The 23,680-nt window shown below is 52.6% G+C and overlaps 2 protein-coding genes across 5 annotated transcripts; both read right to left on the bottom strand.

The window, feature by feature from the left end:
- Positions 1-805: 805 nt before the first annotated feature.
- Positions 806-19,873, bottom strand: CPT1C (carnitine palmitoyltransferase 1C; the record flags this gene model as incomplete). Of its 4 annotated transcripts, none has more annotated exons than XM_082677326.1 (18): positions 806-1,111; positions 1,336-1,428; positions 1,549-1,662; positions 2,127-2,279; positions 2,918-3,052; positions 3,296-3,460; positions 4,212-4,328; positions 6,019-6,124; positions 6,825-7,007; positions 7,122-7,317; positions 7,752-7,836; positions 7,941-8,015; positions 8,283-8,360; positions 12,729-12,866; positions 12,949-13,050; positions 13,182-13,353; positions 14,594-14,733; positions 19,733-19,873. In XM_082677326.1, 18 exons carry the CDS (start codon positions 19,871-19,873, stop codon positions 932-934), a joined length of 2,373 nt encoding a protein of 790 aa, XP_082533452.1. In that variant the 3' UTR covers positions 806-931. The 4 variants fall into 4 exon arrangements, with proteins under 4 accessions (XP_082533452.1, XP_082533451.1, XP_082533454.1 ...); XM_082677325.1 differs by having other exon boundaries at positions 7,941-8,048; XM_082677328.1 differs by lacking the exon at positions 2,918-3,052.
- A 1,492-nt stretch (positions 19,874-21,365) lies between these two features.
- On the bottom strand, positions 21,366-22,177 carry ADM5 (adrenomedullin 5 (putative)). Its single transcript, XM_082677734.1, has 2 exons — positions 22,001-22,177; positions 21,366-21,796 (listed from the first exon to the last, which is right to left on the bottom strand). The coding sequence occupies exons 1-2, from the start codon at positions 22,069-22,071 to the stop codon at positions 21,541-21,543; spliced, it is 327 nt and encodes a 108-aa protein (XP_082533860.1). The 5' UTR covers positions 22,072-22,177; the 3' UTR covers positions 21,366-21,540.
- Positions 22,178-23,680: the final 1,503 nt, after the last annotated feature.

The raw sequence follows: 23,680 nt of genomic DNA on the forward strand, positions 1-23,680 counted from the left end.
CTGTGGTATGCAGAACAATGGTTCCCCCAAAGATGCCCACCTCCTAGTCCCTGGACCCTGTGCATGTGTTACGCTACATGGCAAAGGGGAATTAGGTGGCAGATGGAATTAAGGTTGCTAATCAGTTGGTTTTAAGATTAGGAGCTAATCCTGGATTATCTGGGTGGGCTCAGTCTAACTACGAGGGTCCTAAGGACCACAAGGGTCCTTAGAAGATGATGGCAGGAGTCAGTCACAGGAGGTATGACTAGAGGAGAAAGCCACAGAGGGATGCAGCAATGCTAGCTGTGAAGATGGAAGATGGGGTCATAACCTAGGAATGTGGGCAGCCTCTAGAAGTAATAAGAATCCTGGGGGATTCATTTAGGAGATGTCAACCTTTAAGTTTAGGGTGGGCAGGGACTTCCCTGGTGGTCTAGTGGTTAAGACTCTGCACTTCCAATGCAAGGGGTGCAGGTTCGATCCCTGGTCGGGGAAGTAAGCAGCCACATGCCCTGCAGCCTGGCCAAGAAAATATTAAAAAAAAAAAGTTTAGGGTGGGCAGTTGGTGTTCCAACTGAGCTCATGAGAGCTCGTGGGGCTGTTTGACTGGGATGGGCTTTGAATGGTTGGGTTTGGTGCGACTAGAGCTGGAAATGCAGTAAATTGGGCAGGTGTTGGGGCTTATATCTGATGTGGTGATTGTAACCGGGAATTCATGGTGGGGCCTGGAGATGGATGGGAACTTTTCTCCTCCTCTACCCTGACCCTCACCTCTCCCATCCCTGCCCAGCTCGAGAGCACGGCAGACACCACATCCCCAGCGCACACATCTTTATTAGACCGGATGTGGGATTCCCAAACCCAAACAGGCTGCTTCTGTCCTGCACCAGCGCAGCCATAGAGACCTTCCCCCTAGTTCCTGGGGAGACCAGCTCCCCTCTGGAAGGTGTCAAAAGTTAGTGGCTGTCGTGGGTGCCCTGGAGCCCCTGGTATGGCAGGGGAGAGAGTCACGGCTGTGCCCCGAGTCGTCCTCCCCTAACCCTCTGCGCTTAAGACGCTGCCCCTCCTGGAAAAGGGCGGCCACGTCCAACAATGCATCCTCGATGTGCTGCCCCAGCCGGTGGGAGTCCTGGAAGGAGAGATGTGTCACGTCCAGGAGAAGCTGGGAGAGGAGCTCCCAGGGGCTGAGAAACAAGAGGTCTGGGGTCCCCGTTCCTGGGTCTGAGGGGTGAGGGGTTTGGGTATTAGGACTCCTGGATCATGGGATGGTCGGGAGATGGGAGTCTGCGCTCCTACGAGAGCAGGGAAGTGGGAGTCCTGAGGGAGGAAGGGGCGGGGGTGGGTTAGTCTCACCGTTCTTGTGCTTGATTTTTTGCTGGAGATGTGGAAGGTGATCACATCATCCCCCATGAAGATGTAGGAAACACCATAACCATGGTCATCAGCCTTGACAGGGACAGAGTGAGGGCAACAACATAGCCCCCGGTCCCCCTCCCCACCCCCCACTAGGTAGGAGTGCGGATGCCCAGCCCCCTCCTCCCTCCCTCAGGGCCCAGGTCCACTCACAGGCCCGAATCCACCACCAGAGGAAACATAGTCGGGGTAACTGTGGACGTCGAACAGGTGGATTTGCTGAACAGGAATCTGGCTGGTGGCCAGCTGCCACTGCTCCGAGTGAACCTGAGGGACAGAAGTCGGTCACGTGTGCAATAAAGACAAACTGACCGGCAAGTCCGCGCCGCCTCGGCTGAACTGCCTATTTCCCTTAAATCTGTGCCGTTCTGCCCCTCCGCTTCCTGACGTCACCCCTCTGCTCGTCTCCCTTTTGACCACACCCCTCTTTCCTTCTCCCAGAACCCGCCCTCTCTCCTTGTCCCCCCTCCCCCAACTACGCCCCTCTCCCTTTCAACCCCTGACCCCGCCCCTCTCCTCTCTGACCACGCCCCTCGCGTTTCTTTCCATAACCACGCCCCTCTTTCCTGGCCCCTTTTCCCTCTCCGCTCTCTCCCTTTCTTTCCCGGGTCTCCCTAACTCTCTCCTCTGTTGATACCTCCATTTTCCAACATCACCCTCCTTTCCCGGAAGTGCCTCCCTTCTCCAGTGGTTTGCCACTTCCCTCTTTAACCCTTTCCCTGCACCCCAACCTGGTCCAGGAAGGGAGACTGCAGGTGGAGGAATTGGGAGACGATGTAGAGAGCAAAGAGGTGGCGGTCGACCCCCTGTCCACTCATCGCTGCCTTCAGCAGAGCTTGGTGCTTGTCTACCGCCAAGCGGAACAGGGCGAGGCACTGTGGGTCCTGGGGTCCCCGGGGAGGTCACAGGTCATGGAAAGACAGGAAGTGGGCTTACTGCTGAGGCCTGTCACACCCCCCGGCCTCAGCCTAGCTTGCAACATCCCTGCAAGGCAGAGATATCAACTCTATTTTGCAGAAGGGAAACAGGCACAGAGAGGGGAAGTCATTTGCCCAGGGTCACACAGCAAGGCAGAATCAGGTGGATTCCCAGGGCTGTCTGACTCTAGGGCCCAAACTCCTTCCATTGAACCACAATACTTCGTAAGTTTGGGGGAGAGGGAACAGAGGTGCCTGGGGGGTTCTGAGCAGAGAGGTTATATAGGGAACATGAAGAATGGTACAAATGAAAGGCACAAGGTCACACAGAGGTTAAATAAAGAGACCTACATTGTGGAACCAGGGCTCCCTCTTGGGTGCTCCCCCAGTGCCCTCTGTGTGACCTCCATTAAAGCATGTATCACACTGTGCTGAACTACCTCTGTCTCCCCCCATCAGTGAGCTCCTTGAGGTCAGAGACCAGGCTTGGTTCCTCCCCTGTCCCATCACGGAGCTTGGACCTGAGAAGGTGCTCCTTAAAAGTTTGTAAATGTATGAATGAGTATGTGGAAATGACTGAAGCCTCAAACGAGGCCCACACCCACTGTCTTCTCTTTGTCCTCCATGGCTCTCACAAAGTTGCAGGCCTCCCTCGTGCAAGAACGCACCGTCTCTGTCCGCCCTTCCAGGAACAAGCGAGTCATGGTCGACTCATAAGTCAGGCAGAATTGACCCCTGTCCTGGGGACAAGGAGGAGAGGAGCCTGTCAGCTAGGCCCAGGAAGTCTTCACGGACTTGACCCCCCTCTGTCTGGACCTCCAGCTCCTCCTACCCATGGACATGTGATTGGGAGAGAGAAATCAAGATGGCGGACTCACCATGGCAATAACCAAGAAGTCATTAAAGGGGTCAATGCGGCGGGTCTTGGGGGCCCAGGTGAACTGAGGTCCTGAGAGGGGGTGGGGGTCGGGAACCCAACTGACCCGAAAGTAGGCCAGCTGCAAGGCCATCTGGATGAAGCTGTCTGAAGAGAGATGCCAGCGTTTGATGAAGCTCTTGCCGAAGTGGGAGAAGGGGAAGACGTGGCAGTCGATGTTTCCAGACAAGGTCTTGGCTCCCCTCAGGGCTAGAGAGATGGATAGATGGATCTGCCAGAGAAGGAGGAGGGAGGAATGGCCAGGGGTTACAGATAGGGGTAGGTCAGAGCTGGGAATGGGGCTGGAAGTGAGGGGAATGGAGTGAGGTTGGGGTGGAATATGGAAAAGGGGACAAAGAAGGGAATGGAGCTGAAGGGCTAAAGATGGGGCTGGCAGTGAAGGTCAGGATAGGATTGGGGCTGGGGATAGGGATAGGATGGGGAATGGGGTTGAAAATGAGGACTGAATTGGAGCTGGGGTTGGGGTTGGGACTGGGTATAGGATGGGATATGAGTTAGGGTTGGGTATGGGATGGGGTTAGGGTTGAGGATGGGGTTAGTGTTGGGTATGGGATGGGGCTAGGGTTGAGGATGGGGTTAGGGTTGGAGATGGAATTGAATTAAGAATAGCGATGGAGTTGGGGATGGAGATGAGTTTGGTGTGGAGATGAAGTTGGGTTTGAGTGGGGATAGAACTAAGTTGACATCGGGGATGGAGATGGGATTGGGGTTGAGCGTGGGGCTGGGTGGTGGGAAGAGGGTTAGTATGGGGTGGGTTTGCATTTGGGGTTGTGGTTGGGATGGGGTTAGACTGAAGATAGGGTTGGGGTTTGAAGTTGGGGCTTTTGGGGGGATGGGGTGTGGGTTTGGTGTTGGGTTAGGGATGGGGTTGATTTTTCAGTTGAGATTGCAGTGGGGATGAGGTTAGAGTCAAAGCCAGGAATTCGGGGACTTGGAAGAGAGGCCTAGAAACCAGGCCTAACCTTGTCTGGAAGGTCCCAGTGCAGCCGCTGGGGCTGGGGCAGTGAGAGGTCAGGGTGCCCCTTGCAGTGACCATCTGCCGCGTAGCCCAGCTGAAAGCATTCTGTGGCCAGAGTGAACTGTGTACAAACGGAAGCTGTCAGAGTCCCTTCCTCCCTCTGGACCAAGGGACATCTAACCAGGGACCTCTTTTCTTAAGTCCCTTCTTAAGGGGGTCAGGGACAATCCTTGAGAAACAGAAACGTCTGATGGTCACAGGTGGGTTCTTGGGGTCATACTCATTGAGAGCAAGGCTAATACTAATACTCGGTGCTTACTGCCCTTGTACTTCTGACAGGCGGATAAAGAGCCACCAGTGGCTGCCCCAGCCCTCCCAAGACAACCCCCGCCATGATCCTAGGACAGGAGAGAGAAAGCTGGGCACAGCATCGGCTACTAGGGCTCAGCATTCCTTCTGATTGAGTGGTACCCAGGCCCTGCTGGTGGTTAAATGTTTTAAATCAGTCCTGATGGGGCACCTACTATGGGCCAGCCTCCCACTTAATTTCTCCCTAGAAAGAAGGGATTAAGATCCCCATTTTGACATTAGAATTAAAGGAGGAGAAGAACCTCTCACTTTATGCCTTAGACTTTCCATTTCTCTTTATCTTACTCTACGTGACATCTCTTTGTTCAAAGTCAATATGCAGAGATGACAGATGACAGGCAGTGTCTTGAGGGTCTGAGGTTAAATTGAATTGAGAGTGTCATTTACCAATATAATCAAAGGCAAATTCCCATTTTATAAACATTTAAACATTTAAATAAACAGGCACAGAAGACTCAGTGCTTACCTGGGGCTGCTCTCAAGATCTGGAAGCAACCTCCCTTCCCCTCATACATGCCTAATCCGCACCCTGGATCCCAGCTAACCCCTCATGCAACACCACGGAAGACTGGGAAACTGGTGGGGTACAGACACCACCCCTTATGATTTAGGTACTAAGTGAAACAGAGAAAAGAGAGATGCTAAGGTTCTCAGGACTGGAGTAGAGCTTAAAGATAAAAGAAAATCCAACCTTTTCACCTGATGAAGCAGAAACTGAGGCTCAGAGGAGGGGAGTAACTTGCTGAAGGTCACACAGCAAACCAGAGCTGGGAGATAGGTCTGACCCAGTGCGAGTATGATACGGTTGGTCACACTCTGGTCTCAGAGCATTCTGGATTCTTATTCTCGCTCTGTGACTCTGGGCAAATCACTTCCCTTCTCTGAGCCCCACATGCCCATTCATCAAAGAAAGGTCATAGGGACTTCCCTTGTGGTCCAGTGGTTAGGACTCGGCGCTTTCACTGCTGGGGCCCAGGTTCGATCCCTGATTGCGGAACTCAAGCCATGTGGCACGGCCCAAAAAAAAAAGAGAGAGAGAGGGCTTCCCTGGTGGCGCAGTGGGTAAGAGGCCGCCTGCCGATGCAGGGGACACGGGTTCGTGCCCCGGTCCGGGAAGATCCCACATGCCATGGAGCGGCTGGGCCCGTGACCTGTGGCCGCTGAGCCTGCGCGTCCGGAGCCTGTGCTCCGCAACGGGAGAGGCCACAACAGTGAGAGGCCCGCATATCGCAAAAAAAAAAAAAAGAGAGAGAGAGAGAGAGAGAAAGAAAGGTCATAATCCCAGACACCCTTTTTTGCTGCGGGGCGACCCTGGTCTGGTCTCTGCCTCTCTCTGAGCCTCCGTTTTTCCTCTGACCTTAAGGCACTGGAGAAGAAGGTCTTTGGAGATGGGCGGGGGGGTGGGGGGCAGCCCGCAGGGTGTGGCCGGCCAGCTGCCATACCTCCCACATGTGTCCTGAGATGGGGCAGTCAGCCCACGAGTGCTCCACGCTGAGGCCCAACTTCCCGTTGGAGAAGACGATTAAGGAGAAGGATTTGTCAAACCAGCTGCGGGGGGAGAGTTCAGAGTATTCACCAAAGAGGCCAGGAGGGACGTCGGGGGGCTCTCTGTGAGAACTCAGGGGGTTTCCGTGGGGAGATCTACGAATCAGGCCTGGGGTCCTGGTATGGGGAGCTCTAAGAAGGTGGAGGTACTGATGGTCTCTGAGATGTGTCTCAGGTTTGGAGAGTTCAGGGCTTTTGAAAGAATGTGATAAAAAAAGTTCAGGGTTTACGGATGCTGAGAGCTTAGGCGGACTCTCCCAGGAGCCTCAGAACTCAGAGTGGTGCCTGGTGGGCATCAAGGAAGTTGTCTGAGGATCTCTACGTAGGCGGGGTCCCAGGTGTGAGGTCCTGGGTTTGGGGTGCCTGCATTAAGGTCTGAGGATTCCATAGTTTGCAGTTCTGAGTCTGAGGTCCCCAGGCTTGGGGTCTAGCTGCAGGTCTCTGGGTCTAGGGGTCCCAGGTTTGGCATTTGTTAATCCTCATATCTGGGGTCACTGGGTCTGAGATTCTGAGTCTGGAGTCCCAGGTCTAGAGTTTCTCAAGGTCTGAGGGTCCAGGTCAGGGGTTTGGTGGTCCTTAGATCTGTGGTTCTGGATCTGGGGTCCCAGGCCTAGCGGTTATCTGCTTCAGAGGTCCCCAGGTCTCAATGCATTGGGTCTGGGGTCACAAGTGGGTTGGGGTCCAAATCCCCAGGCTGACTCACCGGTCGTGGCCCCTACCGGCCAGCAGGGCGTGGGCGTAGGCGTCTAAGGAAGCTGCGGGGTCCTCCCTGGTGAGCCCCGCGGGCTCAGAGTCGAGTGATACAAAGAAAGCAGCCCCTTCGACGGCCTCCAGGGCCTCCTGGGCCTGGGTCTTCAGGGACCTCCGCACCTGGGCCCACATGTCCCTGTCGGGGGAGTGCCTGAGTTCCGGCTGACTCTCTACCCTGCCCAGCCTCCACCCAGCCTGCAACCTCAAGATGCTGGCTGGGCCTCCGGGCCCCCAGATCTGTGACCCTCACCTTGGAGCAGCGGTCAAGGCCGCCAGATGCTCCTCGTGGGGGCAGGCAGGAGAGGGGTCGTCCAGGATTCGCTGGAACTGCTGCTCCAGGGCCCGTGGGGAAAGCAGGCCGCTTTGGGTGTGGGTCCCCACGCGGAAGAATCGGCCCCGGTGGAAGACGGCCACGTGTCTGCTGTCACGGAGGTGGCGGATGTGGTCTAGGGGTGATACATTATAAGAATAACGTGCTCTGTGATGACCTAGATGGGTGGGATGGGGGCGGGGGTCCAAGAGGAAGGGGGTATATGTATACATATAGCTGATTCACTTTATTGTACAGTAGAAACTAACACAACATTGTAAAGCAGTTATACCCCCCCAAAAAAAGAATAACGACCTTTATTAGGCACTTTACCAAGTGGCTTGCACTGTCTGACACACTCCTTTAATCCTCACCACCCTAGGTACCCTTATTACACCATTTTAGAGAAGAGGAAACGGAAGCTCAGAGAGGGTAATAATTTGCCCAAGGTCACACAGCTTGGGAGTTACAGAGTTGGTATTTGAACCCAGGCAGGCTAGCTCCAGAGAGCATGCTCTTAGCCACTACACTGTTCTGCCTCTATCAGTGAGGAGGGGAGAGGGGGCTCACCTTTGTGGACCCCGGGAATTCGCGTGGTGTTGAATATCTTCTCATACTGGGCAGAGCACAAGGGCCGCATTCCCATCAGCAAAGTCTGCAGGAGGTCATGGGCCCATGAACTGCTTCCCAGGACCCATGTGGCCTCATGGTCTCAGGACCACAGCCTCTGTCCCCAGCCCGCGGGGACAGCCCTCTTACCGGCAGGATCTCCTGTCGGTTCAGGCGGTGGCGGTACAGGAGGAGGGCGTGGACCGCGTTCCCGGCACGGGCGGCCTGCACGGGAGTGGGCGTGACATACAGGAAGTCCTGCGGGCCGGTCCAGGGGATAGCAAAACGCCTGGGGTCAGGTTTGCCTCTGATGGGGGCACTGACCCCAAACACAGGTCTTGATCCCAACAGAGGCAGGATGGTGAAATCCAGATTGTGATTGAGGTCACTGACCCTAAACCCCACATTCTACCCAGACACCCCAACCCTAGACCCCAGAAACTATGAACCCCATCCCCGGCCCGGTGCCTAACCTCCTTCTCCCCTTCTCACCATCATATAATAGTTGCTATTCACCATCAGTGAGTTCCGGGAGCGCAGGTACACAAATTCTTCCCACCAGTCACTGACCTAGGAGTGGGGCAGAGAGACACAAAGCTGCGGTGGCTGGGGTCAAGGTACGGGGGGTGAGTGGGGGAGGGGAGCCCCCCCAAGACTTTACTATGTCAAATAGGGAGAGTGGAGCTCAATGAAGGAGGCATCAAGATCAATAACTAGCAATAACCTAGAAGTCCATCGATGGGGGATCAGTTAGCTAAACCATGTAACCCTCGTGTTATGGAACACTTCACAGCTGTTAAAAATAAGTTACATCTGGACTTCCCTGGTGGTGCAGTGGTTAAGAATCCGCCTGCCAATGCGGGGGACATGGGTTCGAGCCCTGGTCCGGGAAGATCCCACATGCCGTGGAGCAACTGAACCCGTGCGCCACAATTACTGAGCCTCCACTCTAGAGCCTGTGAGCCACAACTACTGAGCCCGCGTGCCACAACTACTGAAGCACACGTGCCTAGAGCCCATGCTCTGCAACAAGAGAAGCCACCGCAATGAGAAGCCCGCGCACCGCAACAAAGAGTAGCCCCCGCTCACAGCAACTAGAGAAAGCCCGTGTGCAGCAACGAAGACCCAACGCAGCCAAAAATAAATTAATTAATTAATTTTTAAAAAGTTACATCTACATTACTGACAGAGAATGAGCACCAAGACAGGCTGCAGAGTGAAAAAGGCTAGGCACACAAGAAGATATATGAAACTATCCCATCTTATTTAAAAAAATACTACTAAGGCCCAACCTGTTCACCAAGTGGATGACTAGACAACCAAAATGTGGTCTATCCATATGATGGAATGTTAATATAGAAAGGAATGAAGTTCTAAGTCTTTGGGGCCACAATGAAAACATTATGCTAAGTGAAATGACTCAGGCACAAAAGGACAAATAGTGTATGATTCCATTTCTATGAAAAATCTAAAATAAGCCAATTCAGAGAGACAAAGTAGAACAGAGGTTACCTGGGGCTTTGGGGAAGTGAGAATAGGGAGATTTTGCTTAGTGGACACAGAGTTTCTGTTTGGGATGATGAAAAAGTTCTAGAGAGAGATAGTAGTGATGGTTACACAACACTGTGACTGTACTTAGTACCACTGAATTGTACACTGAAAAATGGTTACAGTGACAAATTTTATATTATGTATATTTTATTTTATTTTTTTTGCGGTACATGGGCCACTCACTGTTGTGGCCTCTCCAGTTGCGGAGCACAGGCTCCGGACGCGCAGGCTCAGCGGCCATGGCTCACGGGCCCAGCTGCTCCGCGGCATGTGGGATCTTCCCAGACCGGGGCACGAACCCCTGACCCCTGCATTAGCAGGTGGACTCTCAACCACTGCGCCATCAGGGAAGCCCAATATATTATGTATATTTTAATCACAATTAAAATTATATATGATATTTGTTTTATATATATTAAATATTAATGTGTTATGATATATAACATATTACTAAATACTTTAAAATTATATGTTATAAATAAAAATTATATACTTAAATATATGTATATATCTCCCTGGGTATAAATATATGTATATATACACCCAGAAAAGACTCTGAGCAAAGTGTTTCTCACAGGCGATGGTGGGAGAAACAAGAATTAAAGGGAGGTAGTCAGAGAGGACTTGAATGTTTTCTAGATGTTTTTCTTTCTTCTATGTCATAGAATCGCGTAGAATCTATGAAGACATACATGTTTGCTTGCGTCTTAACGTTCATGGCATCCTACACTTCCTTACACTTAGACTAGGCAGGATGTAGTTGTCATTCCCCGGAAATGTGCAACATCTTCTGGAAAAATCCATAAGTTTCCAGCGAACGGTAGAAAAGTTCGATATATTGACCTAGCCAGGGGTTATCTGGTTATATGCATACATAAAACTTCATTAAGCTGTACATGTAAGATTTGTGTATTTTACAATACTATATGTATAATATTGTGGAATTCCCCGGCTGCCCAGTGGTTAGGACTCTGCACTTCCACTGCAGGGGGCATGGGTTCAATCCCTGGTCGGGAACTAAGATCCTGCATGCCCCTGTGGCCTGGCCAAAAATAAATAAATAAATAAATAAATAATTTGTAACATTATATGCATATCATGTACCATTTTTTTCAAAGAAAAGCCTCACCAGCATCAAAGCTTGCTAAAGTCTATGACTCAGAAGAAAATCCTAGAGATCACTGTGGAGCAAGATTTTAACTTCCAGGAACCCAACTGTTGGGGTGGGAGGTCGGGGAGGGGTGGGGCGGTGGGGGCATTGGGGAGGTGGCAATGAATCAGAAAATCTCCAAAGAAAAAAAAAAAAAAGAAAAAAGAAAATCTCCAAAGCAAAGCAAAAATTTATCTGGTTTTAATAAAGGCCACTTTAGTGCACTGCACCAATGGCTTTGGGTGCATCATAGGATCTTTCAGGAAATGCTACATTGTCAAGGTTCTTACTGTGTTCCTGACAACACAGAGGATGAAGCTGTGCAGAAAGTAGGAAGATACGGACAAGTCTGAGTCAAAAAGCAATTGAGAAGAGATGGATTCTGAGCGTGAAAGTCTTAGGGATGCTTAAGCCAATTTATTACAATTTACATTTCCGTTTTTCTGAGCTTGCTTGGGAGTGATAGTTGATACAAATCTATGTCTAAGCAAGTCTGAGCTGTTTTAACGTATACAGTTGATTCTTATTACTCGCGGTCGTTATGTCCTGTAAAGTGGCAGTGAACGCTGATTAGCGAACACTGAGCCATTGTTCCAAGGGGAAATCAGGGTCAGGTTCCTTCCAGCCCTGTTCCATCTCAGCTGGGAACGTGCACGGCGGGCAAGCCAAAATTTTTGGCATCCCGCGCATGTCCGTGAATGACTATGAAAGTGCCATGAATACTGATTTGGGGTTACAAATACATTTTAGCAAGTCAGCAAATCTGCAAATACAGAATGCATGAATAATGAGGATCGACCTATATAATAAGTGATAAGAAAGCACTGTGTTAGACTTTATTTTCCCTTAGTTGTCCATAAGATAATGGTGTATGTTATAACTGGCAGTGCCTTAGAGGTACAATGAAATATATATAATATGGTGTGTATATACATTATATATAATAAACAACACATATTTATATAATTTATATATTATATAATTGCTACATTATTTATATGTGTATATATATATATATTTTTTAAGAGCAGAATCTGGTCCAAGAGCATGAAGGGAAAAAAAAAAACCCTTAAAACTAAGGCTTGTTGGGCTTCCTTGGTGGCACAGTTGTTAAGAATCCTCCTGCCAATGGAGGGGACACGGGTTCGAGCCCTGGTCTGGAAAGATCCCACATACCACCGAGCAACTGGGCCCGTGCGCCACAACTACTGAGCCTGCGTTCTACAGCCTGCGAGCCACAACTACTGAGCCCGCATGACACAACTACTGAAGCCTGCGCGCCTAGAGCCCGTGCTCCACAACAGGAGAAACCACCGCAGTGAGAAGCCCGCGCACCTCAACGAAGAGTAGCCCCTGCTGGCCGCAACTAGAGAAAGCCGTGCACAGCAACAAAGAACCAAAGCAGCCAAAAATAAATAAATTTATGAAAAAAAACCCACTAAGGCTTGCATAAAAAGAATGAAATATTGCCATTTGCACAACATGGATGGACTTAGAGATTATCATACTAAGTGAAGTAAGTCAAAGAAAGACAAATATTATATGGTATCACTTATATGTGAAATCTAAAAAAGTGATACATCTGTCTCTTCTTCCTACCTCCACCTCATCACATGCTGCCTGACAGATATTTGTGGCTTCCTACGGAATGGGAGGCCTGGAAGCCGCTTACAGGGTGACTCGCTTACTGGTTCTATGCCTCGGTTTCCCAAGGATCTCAACTCAGAGTGCGTTCTAGGGCTCTAGCTCCTGAAATCATAGTAGAAGCCCGTTTGGCGTCTTTGCCCAGACAGGGGAGAGGAAACAAGAACTGGGGGCGGGGCTTACAGACTCAGCAGGCCAGAGGAGGGGCTGAAATGCTGGAAGGGACCCGGAATTCTGGTTTAAATATTGGAGGGTTGGGGGCGGAGCTCTGGATGTGGGCGGACCCTGGAGGCGGAGCTTAGATTATTGAAGAGCCGGGCTCAGAATGCGGGAGCACGGGGGGACGGGGCTCAAAAATGTTGGCACAGGATGGACGGGTTCCAGAATATGGGAGAGGAGGGAGGAGCTCAGAATATTGGATCCATCTGGGGCTGGGTTTAAAATATTGGAGCGTGGGGGCGGGGCTCAGAATGTTCTCACGTCTGGAGTGAAGCTCCAATCTCCGCTGGGCCTGGGGGTTGTGGGCGGGGCGAAAAACTGGCAGGGTTAGGAGGGCCGGCTCAGAACCTTTGCCTACAGGATGCTGTACTCACATAATTGGACGCCCACCAGGACTTGAGCTGAAGGTACCACTGCAGCAGTGACGCCTGCAGCCTCAGGAATTCCCGTGCTAGGGCCGCGGTCCAGTCGAAGTCCTCGTCGGAGAGGACGGGTCGGACAGACTCCAGATACTGAGGGGCAAGGAGGGGAAGACGGCAGGTCACACCCCACTGCTCAGCAGCCTCCCGCCCCATCCCCGGGTACCTGGCCCACCTTGCGCACGGTGTCCTGCACGGAGGGCACAGGCTGACGCGGCAGGGAGCGTTGGTAACTGAAGAGCATTGGGTGGCGGCCGGAGAAGATGCGAACCAGGGCCTGGCGGAAAATTAGTGGTTCATTAAACTCCTCACTGCAGCCCGGCAGCCAGGTGTTGGGGGTAGCGGGGTGGCAACCCACAGAGAGAACGGGGCAGAGAGAGTTTGAGCAGGGCTCTGCCCCTCGCATACCAGCCAGGTCTTGGTGCGTGAGGACGTGGCTCCGTGGGGTTGGAGGAGCCAGCCGTGGTAGGACAGAAGTAGCCTCAGGGCCACATGAAGCGTGAAGATCAGAGCTCCCCACAGACACGAAGCAAACAGCGCGGCCGCCAGGACCCCCCGAAGCCTGTGATGCTGTCCACCCCTGGGGTGGGGTGGGGTAGAGAAAAAGAGCATAGGCCTGGTCTCCTGGCCTCAGAACACCCCTTGCCTCCAGCCCCACCCAGCGCCTGCCGTTCCTAACACGCTGACTCTGATCTTTTAGCTGTTGGAGGAATATCCTGTAGCATTGGAGTTGGTCAGAAGAAGTCCAGTTTCCTCCCTTGTGAAGTGCTAGGTGTGATTTTTTTCTCGGTACACCCACCGTCTCCTCCCAGGACTGCGGAGACGCCAAGCTTCTAAAATCACTTCCCATGGAAATTGGCAGGTGCTTAATAAATAAGAGCTGGTATTGCTAGTGAAATACACCAGATCAAATTACACTGTAAGGCAGTGGTTCTCGATGTGTGGCCCGTGGACCAGCAGCATCAGGACCACCTGGGAGCTTGTTAGAAATGCAAATTTCTGGGCCCCATGATCTCCATCTCTTGGCGTTCAGGCTAGCAATCAGTGTTGTAACAAGCCTTCCAGGTGACTTCAATACAAACTCAAGTTCAGGAAATGCTGGTCTAAAGATACAGTAAATCAACGTGTTTGCAAAGTTGCAATCAGACAGGCTGTGAGCAAATCCCACCTGGAGGACTCGGGGCAAGCCACTTCCCCTCTGTGGGTAAATCTAGCCTTCCTAGAAATTTCTATGTCTGATCCTGGATCTGCCCTTTGAGGCCGTCTGCACAAAGTTTGAACCTTCTTCCCCAGGAGGACTAATCCAAGAGTTAGAACCTGCCCCTTCACCCACATCTGGTTTCCAAACCTTCCCCAACAACTATAGTAATTCAACCACTCCTATTTAATAACCTCCTAGTAATGTACTGAATATTCCACATGCATGATTTTGTTTAATTACTCCAACCACCCTAAGAAGCAATTAGTATTATTCCCACATTACAGGTGAAGACCCTGACACCAAGAATGGTGAGGTCTCTTGCCCAAGACTACACAACTGTAGATTAGCAGAGTTCATACTTCCGTTAGTATATATAACCATAACTGGATATTGTCTACTTTGCCACCATCCCCTTTAGCAAGAAGCAGCCAGGATGGAAAATGTACAGAGACAAGAGAGGAAATCACCTCCTTTTACTTGAGTCTGTACCTTTATTTATCTGACCCCAAGTAAGTCTCAAGGGTTACTTTTCTTTAAGGGGCATACATGCTGATAGAGAAACTTACTGGGTGGAGGGAAAGGGATTAGGAGGTTACTGGGCTGAAGTGGGAGACCTCACCAGTCTGGCAGCAACTCTTTGATTTTCTCCATCAGTCCTAAGGAAGGATCCAGCTGGAGGAACCAGGCAAGCTGGATTGCACTGAAGAGGAACAGCCAGCTGAGGGGGCTAGCAGGGAACACACCTGTGAGAAAATCGTTCTGCGGAGAGGAAAGGGCACCTATTCAATCAATTATCCCATCTGCTCAGCACCATTCTTAGATGTTGATTCAGCACTGAGCTGGGTGTACCAGACGCCGTGGGGAACAGACACATCTGGGTCTTGCCCCCAGGGAGGTCAGACCAGAATGGAGTACTAATGGTGATAGGATAGGGCAGGTTGCTCAGCCTGAAGGAGTCAGGGAGGGCTTCCTGGAGGAGAGGTTACTCCCAGGCAGGACCCCGAAGGTGAAACTGTCAAAAAAGCAAACTGGTATCCCCTATACAGCAGGGTCCAGAGCTCAGGAGCTGGCCATGGGATGACTGAGGAATGAATCAAAGTGTTGGGTAACTAATCAGACTCCCAGGGGAGCATGCTAGAGTTGACTAACATTTCCTTTTAAATTTTTATTTATTTATTTATTTATTTTGGGCTGCATTGGGTCTTTGTTGCTGCCTGCGGGCTTTCTCTAGTTGCGGCGAGCGGGGGCTACTCTTCGTTGTGGTGCGCGGGCTTCTCATTGTGGTGGCTTCTCTTGCTGAGGAGCACGGGCTCTAGGCGCGCGGGCTTCAGTAGCTGTGGCACGTGGGCTCTAGAGCGCAGACTCAGTAGTTGTGGCTCACGGGCTTAGTTGCTCCACGGCATGTGGGATCTTCCTGGGCCAGGGCTCGAACCCGTGTCCCCTGCGTTGGCAGGCGGATCCTTAACCACTGCGCCACCAGGGAAGCCCCAAGAGTTGACTAACATTTAATGAGCACTTACTACATGCCAGGTGCCATTTGCAAGGCTTAACTCTTTAATTAACTCCCAACAACCCCGTGAAGTAGGTACTAAGATGTTCTCTTTTTACAAAAGAAAACACGTAGGTTCAAAGTCACACAGAGAGCATGGTTAAGCCGGGATAAGAGCTGCTGTTGGTTTTGGTATCACCACCAGGGCTCAAGAAACCACTCCCTCTCCTCTTCCCACATTTTAATAACCAAGAAGGCCTCAGAGATCATGGTTTAGACCTTGGGCTCTGGAGTCTCCACCCTCTGCGTTCAGATCTCTGCTCTGTCACTACCTAGTAGAGTGACCGCAAGCAAGTGACTTTACCTCTCTGTCTCAGTTTCCTCATCTGTAGGATGGGAACAATCCCAGTACTTGGCTCATAGGGCTGTCACAAGGGCTGGATGAGGAAATATTCCACAAATGCTTACTGCAGTCCAACAACAGTGACAAGACAGCAAGATTCCTGCTCTCATGGGGGATAGAGACAATACCTACATAAGTAAAGGCTTTAGTGAAGTGGGTCGGATGACGAGAGGTGCTATGGAGAAAAACAAAGCAGAGGGCTCGGGGTGGGGGGAGCAGAATGGTAAATTGCATAGCTCATAGCCAGGCACACTGTAGGTGCTCAGTAATTATTATGATGATCCCCTCTGTTGCTAAGCTACTTCTCACTGGAGATGTAGTTACTTGGCAGTCTCCCTTTGGCTTGGCAGGAAAAGGTTACTGGCAAATGTGGTTATTTTTGTTGTTTAATTTTCTTTTTAAAAGAAATTTTCAGTTCTTCTATGTAGGGCTCTGTATTGCAATAGAACAGGGGCATCCTAATAACAGGAAATGTCTCCATAGCACTTCCCAAGTACAAGGAGCGTCATTAAATTATCTCGTTCCCCTGCCACTCAGTAAGATAGAAATTATTATTATCTTCATCATACGGGTGAGGAAACTGAGGAGATAGGAAGTTTGAAGAACTCCTCGAAGGCCACATGGCCAGGAAGTGGTGGAAGTAGGATTTGAACCCAGGTTCCCTGGCTCCAGGGTCCACTGTCAATCACTTAAACCATCCGGGATGCCTTGTGACCCTAATGCACCAGGATGAACCACAAGGTACCGAACTCTGAAGTCTGCCGTATCTCAGAATTTCATATTCATTTGGAAATGATTTCAGATGACACTCAAATCTCCAGCCAATGAACCACCCACTAAGTGCCGGATGCCGTGCCATATGCTTGGCCCAAGTGACCCACTGCACATAATTCACAACAGCTCTTTTGGCATAGATATTGAGATCCATTCTAGAAAAGCACCCCAGGATGGTGGGGCCTCAGCATGGACTCCAGAGCCAGACTGCTAATTCTAGCTCTGCCTCTACTTCTGCATCTTAGCAGCTGTGTGACCTGGGAAAAGTGAAAGCACCTCTCTGGGCTTCCGTAAAATGGGACTAATGATAGGCTTACCTTAGAAGGCCCTAATGGGACTTCCCTGGCAGTCCAGAGGTTAAGACTCCATGCTTCCACTGCAGGCAGCGCGGGTTCGATCCCTGGTTGGGGAACTAAGACCCCACGAGCCGCGCGGCACAGCCAAAAACAAAAAGCCCTGATGAGGACCAGATGAGCAACAGAGTCAGAGGGCTTGGTTGGTACTGAGCCTGAGACACATTACTACCTAGTTTGATTTTAGAAATGAGAAAGCAGAAGCTCAGAGAAGTTACTAACATGCTGGAGGCTACACAGCACCTATGTGGCATGTAAGACAAGAATCGCGATGCTGGAGTGGTCACTTCTGTGAGCCAGGCCTTCTGCTAAGACAACTAATGCTTACAACAATCCCTTGAGGCAGGGACTGTCAAGGTTCCCATTTTTTAAGTGAAGAAAGTAAGGTTTAGGGCTTCCCTGGTGGGGCAGTGGTTAAGAATCCGCCTGCCAATGCAGGGGGCATGGGTTCGAGCCCTGGTCCAGGAAGATCCCACATGCCGCAGAGCAACTAAGACCGTGCGCCACAACTACTGAGGCTGCGTGCCACAACTACTGAAGCCTGCATGCCTAGAGCCCGTGCTCCGCAACAAGAAAAGCCACCAAAATAAGCCCATGCACTGCAATGAAGAGTAGCCCCTGCTCACCGCAACTAGAGAAAGCCCGCACGCAACAACAAAGACCCAACGCAACCAAAAATAAATAAATAAAATAAATAAATTTTTAAAAAAGAAAAGAAAGGTTTAGCAATGAGTCTATGGAATTACAGCTCTGGCATTGCTGATGGCACAGCCCCCATCTTGGGACCAAGTTCCAGGAGCTACGGCTTCAGGGTGGTTCCTGGGGTCCCAGACTGGAGAGGAAGGATGTGAGAGCTCCACGTGACCATCAGGGAGAGAGGCAGCTATGTGACAGAAAGGCAAGAGTTGTCATTATTACAATTATCAATTAATATGAGGATCTGGTGGGGGCCATTTGCAACAGGTGACATGAGTCAGAAAAGAGCTTCAGAGGTGACTCAGATACAGGGGTGACAGTCAAAATATTCGACACAGCAACACCAGTCCAAATCCGTCTATAAGCATAGAAATCAGAACAGTGGTTGCCTCGCAGTGAGGGTGAGGTAGGGAGTGCTGGCTGGAAAGGAGCTCGAAGGAACATCCTAGAATGATGGCAGTGCTGTCTTGATGGGGAGTTGGTTACACAGGTATTATACAGGTTACAAAGATATTACAAAATTCAAGGACTGTACACTTAAAAACAATCTGTGCATTTTTCTGTATATAATTAGATCTTAGTTTAAATGTCTATTTATGTGTATATATATAAATGTGTGTATTTAACCACAGGTTAACATTTTAGCTGCTGGGTTGGCCTGAGGTGCAGGGGGTCCCAGGGGCGGGGTCTCTCTGGGAGTTTGGGTTAGTGGCTATTTATTCACTGGAGCAGATACATCTCTATTTTAATAACCATTTTAACAGCCAATATGGCCACAGAAGTGTGATCCACCCTGCTCAAATGTCTCGGCTTCCAGAGATCCTCCTGGGCTGCCCCCTGGTTTTATTATAACACCTCCATGCTCCCTCTTCCCTGCCTGCTTTATCTTCCTCCATAGCACGTCACCACCTAAAATACTCTATGGTTTGCTTGTTTATCTTCTTTATTGCCTTCTCCTCCAGCTTGATCAAGAGCTCCAGGAGGGCAGATCTGTCCGTCTTGCTCCCTGCCGTGTCCCCAGTGCTCCAAACAGTGCCAGGCCCTTAACAGATGCTCCACAGATTTTCGGTAAATGACGAACAATATTATAATCTAAAGCTAACCCTTACTCAGCACTTGCCACGGGCCAAGCACCTGGCTCAGTGCTTACATGAACTCAAAACTGTCCTGTGAGGGAGGTGCTACCATCACTCCTGTTTCACACGTGGGGAACCTGAGTCTCAGAGCAACGCGCTTGCCCAAGGCCACACAGCTAGTCAGTGGCAGAGCCAGGATTCAAACTCAGTCCTGGCAGACCCCATAGGTGTTCAAGACCTGTGTTCACAGAAAGAGGGTGTGACCAGCAGGGAGACTCCATACGTAGATGGTGCCAGAGTTCTAGAACCAGGGAGTCTCGGGCTGACCTGGGTGGGCCCTGGGTAGATGTGGGCATTCTAGGGCAAGGAGTTTGTCTTTTCCAGAGCTGGGGCAGCAGGGTTTGTGGTGATGGGTAACTAGACGATACAGACAGTGGAGGTTCACATCTCAGAACGGTAGGGAGGGTGTGCCACATATTGGAGAGGGTACTGGAGGTTCACAGCAGGGTCAAGGAGGGGCCTCTCAGACCCAGTGGGTAAGGACTATGGCAAAGGGAGGCCTTCAGGATTGGGGTGTGGGCTACCCAAGATGTTGATCAAGCCATGGGGTTCTGGAATCGGAAGCACCTCGTTTAGAGGTAGAGATGAAAGGGAACGGTAAGGGGACTGAGTTCTAGAAAGTGGAGTGAAAGTTGTGTTTGTGGGTGTGGGGAGAGTGGGAAGGGCTTCCAGGAAGTGGGTACAAGAGGTAAAGGGCAGTTCCCAGTAGGTGAGGTTGAGGATCCCGGAAGTGAGCCATAGAGAACCCGGAAATGGCTTTAAGGGGTCCTGAAGAGACACCAAAATTCCCAGAAGGGGTGACAGGATCCCAGAAGTGGGACCACCAGGATGCCGGAAGGGAGCCTCAAGCATCCCGGAAGCAGGTAACTGGATTCCCGGAAGGAAACCAAGCCGCAGCCCTCCTCACCCAGAAACGGGACAGATGCCTTTTCCAAGAGCGCAGTCCGGAGAGGTAGATCTCCTGCAACATCGGGGCACTGAGCTCCACTTCTCCCGCGTCCGAAGTCAGCGAGGGTCGGAAGCCCACGGCCTGGTGCGCTTCAGCCATGTCACGCTACAGCCCTGGGAGGAGGACAGAGGGTCATTCTCCAGACCCCCAGCCCCTTCTCCGCAGACCCAGGGACATAGGACGCCAGCTCACCCTTCCCTAACCACCTGAGGGGTCTTGAGGGTCCTGGCCGAAGACTCCGGTATCGGGAGGACTTCAGTTGGGGACCTCTGTGAACACACAGAAAGGCAGGAGGGATAATTTGCGGGATAATAGCCCTTTTGCGGCTATTCTGAGAACATGGTGCGGGGACAGTGCCCCCCCCCCCGCAAGGGCCTTTCAAGATTCGGGGTTCGGGGCGGGAAACCGGTCCAGGGTGAGTTGCGGGATCTCGGGAAAAACATTAGTCCTAAACCCATTTGAAACGAACACCTGCCGGACGTTGGCATTGTCCACTCCATTTCCGCTTCCCATTCCAAGGCTGGGGCTGGGGGGTGGGAGTGAGGAGGGATTTGGGTGGGGGTTCTCTATAAATTCATACGCTCTGGGGTAGCCCAGCGTCCCCTCCCCCCGCCCCCGGGCTGAAGGGGATGCGGGGGGGAAGCACCCTACTGCGCATGCCTCGCGGGCAGGGATGCTGAGGCTGAGAGCAGAGGCGAGCGTCGAGGACAAGTGATGGAGAGGCCCGCACTCCCAACCCAAGACACAATCCTCCAGCCCCCGCAGGAGCTCGGGCCCCTCCAGTCCGGCACTTACCACGCTGAGTCAGGGGTCCGCCGATCGGATCCTGGAGACCAAGCCCGAGTACACCCCCCCGACCCCCGATTTAGAGCGCCGGACTCAAGCCTCCCACTTGCATATACCCAATCCCAGTGACTGTGAGTCCAAGACTTGGTCGATGGGCCTCCGGAGCACCTGTCCGCCTCCAACTATCCAACATCCAGGAACCCGGATTTCTGTCTAACGGGTGCCTCGCCGGGTATTCAAGTCCCAGGTTTTAACCCCGCCCCCTTCCAATCTTCTATCCCCGCCCCCTTCCAATCCCCGCGCTCAGTTCCCGCCCCCTTCGAATCCCAGCGTCCAATCCCCTCCTTCCGTTCGATTCCCAGCCCACAGACTCCTACCCGCCTGATTCTCCACCATTGGGCCTCCCCCGTTCTACGCAGCACTTCTCCTCCGAACCCGTTTCTTCGGCTCTCCAGTCCACTCTTTGTCTCTCTTCTTTCTCTTTGAGGAAGGAAGCTCAGCTTGGAACTCACAGCCCACGCGCGTGGGAGCCAGAGTGAATCTCAGCCCTACCACCCAGGAGAGGGGGGAGGACTGCTTTGGGGTCAGGTCGGCCCACCAAAACCACCCACGGAAGATGCAGCTGCAGGGATTAAGTTGGCGTGGAGGTGCTACAGCAGATTGGATTCAAGTTAGTCAGAGGGACTTCCGTGAAGGGAAAAGTGCGTGGGTAAAGGTGAGGGGCTCAGGGACCGAGCTCAGATTGGGAGGCCAGAATGGGCACAGACAAGCAGAGACTGAAACATGGAACTCTCGTTTTATTCAGCTCTGGACGTTAATATTCTTTGTCCATGCTGGGTCCGGTGTGCACGTGGTCCAGCCTAGTCGCTGCCTGGGGAGAGCCCAGGAGGTGGAGTTAGGGGAAAAGAAACTTGGGGTCACGGCCCCGATACACAGATGGGTAGACTGAAGCCAGCGGACTAGCAGAGATGTGCCCAACATCACCCAGAGAGCCGGGCACTGCGCTGGCCTCCTTGCCTCAGGCTGGGGTCCTGGAGACGCAGCAGGAGTCTGGCCGCGCGCCGCCGGCGGCGCCCATAGCTGTGGGGATCCTGAGGCTCGCGGCCCGCCTTCCCTGAGAGCTCCTTGGTGGAGGCAGAGCGGAGCCAGTATATGATCTCTGGCAGGCGGTGCGTCTGGCACGTGCCCAGTGAACAGAGGTGCCTGTGCTGCTGGGAGACCTGGCGCTGGGGCCGCCTGGGGATGGAGCGTGAGAGAAAAGCGGGTTCAAACAATCCACTCGAGAAATGGAGCCCTGTGGGCGACCCAGAACTCCGAGATTGGCGGGCGCGTTTCCTGATCAACTTCCGATTCCACCGAAGCGGAAAACCGCCTAGAGAGGTCGCACGCCCCTCGCGGTCTCCCTCCGGCTGTGTCCCCGCTGACACCGGCGTTTCTCACCTGCCCGCGGAGTCCGGGTCCCCCAGGGTGGAGGAGGCGAGGAGCAACAGCAGGAGGATGTGGGCGGTCATCGTGGGGGTGGGGCGGGCGGCGTCCGAGAAACCGGTGGGTGAAGCGGCTCCTCTGGGCTGCTGCCCCACCCCCTTCCCGGGCCTGGAAAATGCCCCCTGAGCGCCTGCTTCAGTGCGAGGAATCCGGGCGTCCCCACTTCTCAGGCCGAGAAAACGGAGGCCAAGAGCCACACCACGCCAGAAGGGCAGGATTAGGATCCGGACACCCACCTCCCGCACCGCGGCCACGGAGCCCTCACGGGTCCCGCCGAGGTGCTATCTACGCCCCTGGGAAGCCTCGGGAGACGCGACCCCTTTAAGGCGGAGAGAGGAGGGGCGGGGCAGCTGACACCTGCAAGTGACGTCGCAGCTTCTGGCTTCCAGGAAAGGGGTGGGGGCGGGGAAGTGCTAGGCTATTTAGATGCGAACTCACCCACATCTGTCAGGGACCAGACTAGCGTTAAGTCTCAGGGGACAGGCGACTTCCAGAGAGGGGGCTGGGCAATGTGGGACATTGGCAATTGGGACAGGTGGCAAAGACAGCCAACTGAAGTTGTAGAGTCTGAGCCCTAACACCCTCCTGGTAGAAGAGGAATAGATGTAGACGGGTGTGGGGTGCAGGCAGGCCTAGAGCTCCAGCTGTACTGAAGCAGGTGTAGGAGGGCCATGGAAAGAAAAGCCTGGGATTCCGTCTCCGGTGATCCAGGTCGTGTGGACAGAGACCTGGGGGACCAGCTACTCGAGAAAGGAAGGGCAGGCACATGTAGACACCATGTCAGCAGCAGGGGCTGAAAAGACAGCCCCTGGGGAGTTGTGAAGCAGGGTAGTGGAACCTCAACGTGCATCTCCGTAAAGTGTGGCAGAGGGTGGGAACCCCCCCGAGCTCCGAGCCAGGATGGGGGAGGTAGCAGGCACCCACCCCCACAAAGAACTCTATCCCCGGACCTCCCTGGTGGTGCAGTGGTTAAGAGTCCGCCTGCCAATGCAGGGGACACAGGTTCGAGCCCTGGTCCCCTGGTCTGGAAAGATCTCACATGCAGCGGAGCAACTAAGCCCATGCGCCAGAACTACTAAGCCTGCGCTCTAGAGCCCGTGAGCCACAACTACTGAGCCCGTGTGCCACAACTACTGAAGCCCGCGTGCCTAGAGCCCATGCTCCGCAACAAGGGAAGCCACTGCAATGAGAAGCCCGCGCACCACAACGAAGAGTAACCCCCACTCAGCACAACTAGAGAAAGCCTGCGCTCAGCAACAAAGACCCAATGCACACAAAAATAAATAAAAGAACTCTATCCCCCTCCATCACCCCCCCGACTCAGTTTCCCCAGATGGAGAGGGCAGGGCAGTAGTCACTGCCAGTCAGCCCTGGTTTGGCCTTGGAGGGTCCTGGACAGGAAAGAACAGCCAGAGAGGAACAATGTGTGTGATGGGGGAAGGCGGGAGAGAGAGCTTTCTGGGGAACTTAAGGGCCCAGCTGTGCCGGGAACCCACACCCCAGCCCTCGCCCAGCCCAGCAGGGCAGCTGGGAGCAGAAGTCTGGCCCAGTGGGGACAAGAGGGACCAGGGCCTCAGGAGGCCCGAGAGGGAGGTGGGGGGAACAGACCCCGAGAGCCAGTGGAGAAGGCCCTGC

The sequence above is a fragment of the Grampus griseus genome (genome assembly GCF_964374135.1).
Source record: "Grampus griseus genome assembly, chromosome: 19".
Lineage (NCBI taxonomy): Eukaryota > Metazoa > Chordata > Mammalia > Artiodactyla > Delphinidae > Grampus > Grampus griseus.

Excerpts from the sequence above, each read along its gene's own strand:
- ADM5 (XM_082677734.1), bottom strand. The coding sequence starts at position 22,071 with ATGACCGCCCACATCCTCCTGCTGTTGCTCCTCGCCTCCTCCACCCTG. Across the intron at positions 21,797-22,000 it reads GACCCGGACTCCGCGGGCAG|GCGGCCCCAGCGCCAGGTCT; the intron begins GTGAGAAACGCC and ends CTCCATCCCCAG.